Source organism: Olea europaea, chromosome 19 (genome assembly GCF_002742605.1).
Source record: "Olea europaea var. sylvestris chromosome 19, O_europaea_v1, whole genome shotgun sequence".
Classification (NCBI taxonomy): domain Eukaryota; kingdom Viridiplantae; phylum Streptophyta; class Magnoliopsida; order Lamiales; family Oleaceae; genus Olea; species Olea europaea.
In genome coordinates this window covers 11,160,623-11,163,645 of record NC_036255.1, presented here as the reverse complement: position 1 = coordinate 11,163,645, position 3,023 = coordinate 11,160,623, and the positions used below count along the sequence as shown (strand labels likewise).

Below are 3,023 nucleotides of genomic sequence, written 5' to 3'. Positions count from 1 at the left end.
ATACAACAGGCATCTTCTTAGCATTGTTGGATTGAATCGAGCAAAGAGCAGACCTACCTCATGCTTCCATAAGAAAAGGCTGACATTCAGCATAAGGTCATAGATACATGTGCTACAGATCCACCATTACATAGGATAGATAATTGAAATATTCGTGCATTTTGATAACCCAGTTCCTAAGGAAGGGCTGCCTTTCAGAGTGATTTCTCATCTCGAATAATCACTCCACCAACAAATTGTAACTAGTAATCCCAAATAAACATGCACACTCACACCCACCCTACCACCACCCCCTACACACATATACATATTCAGAAACAATCTTCTAGTTGCCACTTAATTTACTGGGATTTGAACATTAAGGCATCCTCAACGAATTGGGAGACAAAGGACATTTTTCAGAAAATAAATTATTAGAATCAAATCTTGTATTTGCAAAGAGAATATTAAAGAACAGCCAACCTGCTGTTTCGCCCAGCTTCCTTTCCGAGCCGATCGTGGACACAGCAGCACTTGCACTGATGAATGCTTAAAAAAGCGTCTAGTTTCTTCATCTCCTGTGCCCATTACGCCATCCTGAATGTCATAGAATATGATAAAGTGACTATCAGATGCAAAAGGTTCATGCTATAGCCGTAGAACAAAAATAAATTAAGATGCTATACCTGCTGAATAAAAATGCTTAAGTAATTGAACAAATATGTTATAAATCTATTACCCTCTCCAGGTGCCAAACAGTCTCCCTTCAGATCGCGTTAAAGATTGAATAAGCAACATTACAAAGAACATATTTTTGCACAATACTCAATTTCATTAAGTTCTTAAGTTTTCTTATATGCATCAATATAGCAAAACCACTTGGCCATTAAAATAGCCTATGTTTGGCTCGTGTTATAAATTGTTTATAAATACTCAAACCACATTTTATCCACACATTTCAGGGAACCTCAAGTAAAACCCATTTATCTACCATTATTTTCTATTTATTTATTGTTTAAACCGTTTATAAACACTTTCCAAACATTCTCTTAGATATATGTATCACAAACACCATTTAACACAGACAGACTGCAGAGGAATACCGTAAAGCAAATCTTAATTATGCTGCATGTTTATAGGATTTAGCTCAAATATAATCATATCTATCTAGAAATGCAAATGAAAATAGAGTAATTCCTTATTTGATCCAAATCTGGACACTCATTTCAAGTCCAAGTTGCATTTATAACAACATCACTACACTTGAGTTCTACGGCTAAAGGTTTTATGCATAGGTCATTCAGAAAAGGGAAACACCAACATCTCTATGAGAAGTAATCGAGAACTATAACACACCATATATTCAATGAATTTAACAAAATGAAAACTATAAAATTTGCTTCTTACCGATTTGTACCCTAAAATACTCCTAGAAGTAGGATCATCCCATACAAGGAGCAAGACCCTCACACCTTCTTGAGACTTGACTTTCAGGATCTCCCCCAAAGTGCTATGAGTTGCATCTGGATCATCCCTAACTAGTTGAACTAGGTGGTAAACAGACCAACCTGTAATGTAAACCAAACGACGAGCCTGACTAATTGCATCGTAAATATCACGCCAGCAATGTCCATGCTGATACAATGTGTCATTCGCCAGCAACAACTTTGGAAGGGAATCATCATGCACATGTGCATCTTGATAAAGTTTTACATTTCCTCCTCTCCTAAGAGGAAAATATGTACCAGGCACACCCTGATACCCAAGATCTGATCCTACCCCACCATGATAGAGGGGCACTTTCTCCATTGGAGTATACTGAATGGACAGGCTCAAAACAGCCTCTGCTTTACATGGCTTCCCACTTCCATTAAGTACCGGAAAAGTACTCTCAACTCTATCCCCTGAGATTATCTGCTCCACAGGGATTCCAACAGCCCCCATAATCTGTGAGCCCACAACATCATTGTCTTTAACCACAAAGTGCACTTCTGCAGCATAATGTGCAACCGGAACATAAAAATGCTGCATCCAGAAGGGATTTTCGGTGTTACTAATCACAAAAGTCCTACCAATTACAGCACCAGCTACTGAAATTGTAACGTAAGGGTCACTTGTATTCTTAGATGGCTTCCCTTCTGTTTTACTACTAAAACTTGCAGGAAATCCTCCAAATACGTCACCTAAACTCTTGTGGAATAAATCCATATTTGGCAAGTTTTTCGCTTCTTTCACCCATATATCCAAATTCCCATGCAACAACAACACATTCAGTGAATCTGTAGAGGTCTTAAATGGCACAAATTGCACACCTTGACCATGCTGTGAGCTTTCAGACATTGAGTCCGAATAAGCCAAATGAGCCATATTAGCAATCTCCTCACTCCTAAACTATTTAATTCCTAGAAAAATGCACTTTAATTCCACACTATATAAAATGAAAAGTCAAAGGGGATCCAATCAGGAAGTAAAACGAACTTAGAGATTCAAACTCTTCAAACACTCGTGTCTGGGCTGTGTTTGAAATGCTGGAAAATGAACGATTGACAGTGTCTTACTTGGTGATCACAAGATGAACAAATGACAAAGAGTAAGTCAAGAATTAGATCAAGCTAAGAAATGACCCAAAAGACGGGAAAGAAATCTAGAAAAATGGAGCAACAAAACTACCCAGGTGAATAATCTGAATGAAGGACGAATTCTAATTATCAGTAGCTCAAAAGAATCGAAACTGGAAAGGGTTTTCTGGGTAGAACTTGACTTGGGAAGAATAAACTATTTTGATAACTGATGAAACAGGGCATTAAATACAGTTGGGGTTGAAATGTTGAATGGTCAAGAACGAAAGTCACCGGATAATTACACTTAAAAAAAAATAATAATAATAAATAAATCATCCCAAGTGGATTCTCATTGGTGGAATATTCAATAGCAAAGACTAACCATTCCATAATGGGAAAGTTTGATTTGTTTTTCTTCTTTCTGCAAATTGGCTCTTTTTTTTTTGTTATACGTAAAAGGCCTATACATATATATTCTTATCT

General features: G+C 37.0%; 1 protein-coding gene across 1 annotated transcript in view; it reads right to left on the bottom strand.

Annotated features, from left to right (window-relative positions):
- Positions 1–2,810, bottom strand: part of LOC111368358 (phospholipase D beta 1-like) — a gene marked incomplete at its 3' end in the record, with an annotated part of 6,349 nt that extends 3,539 nt beyond the window's left edge. Inside the window, exons 1-2 of the mRNA XM_022989588.1 lie at positions 1,387–2,810; positions 463–576 (exon numbers count right to left, since the gene is read on the bottom strand). Coding sequence (XP_022845356.1) covers positions 463–576; positions 1,387–2,346 — 1,074 coding nt within the window. The remainder of the gene's footprint in view (positions 1–462; positions 577–1,386) is intronic.
- Positions 2,811–3,023: the final 213 nt, after the last annotated feature.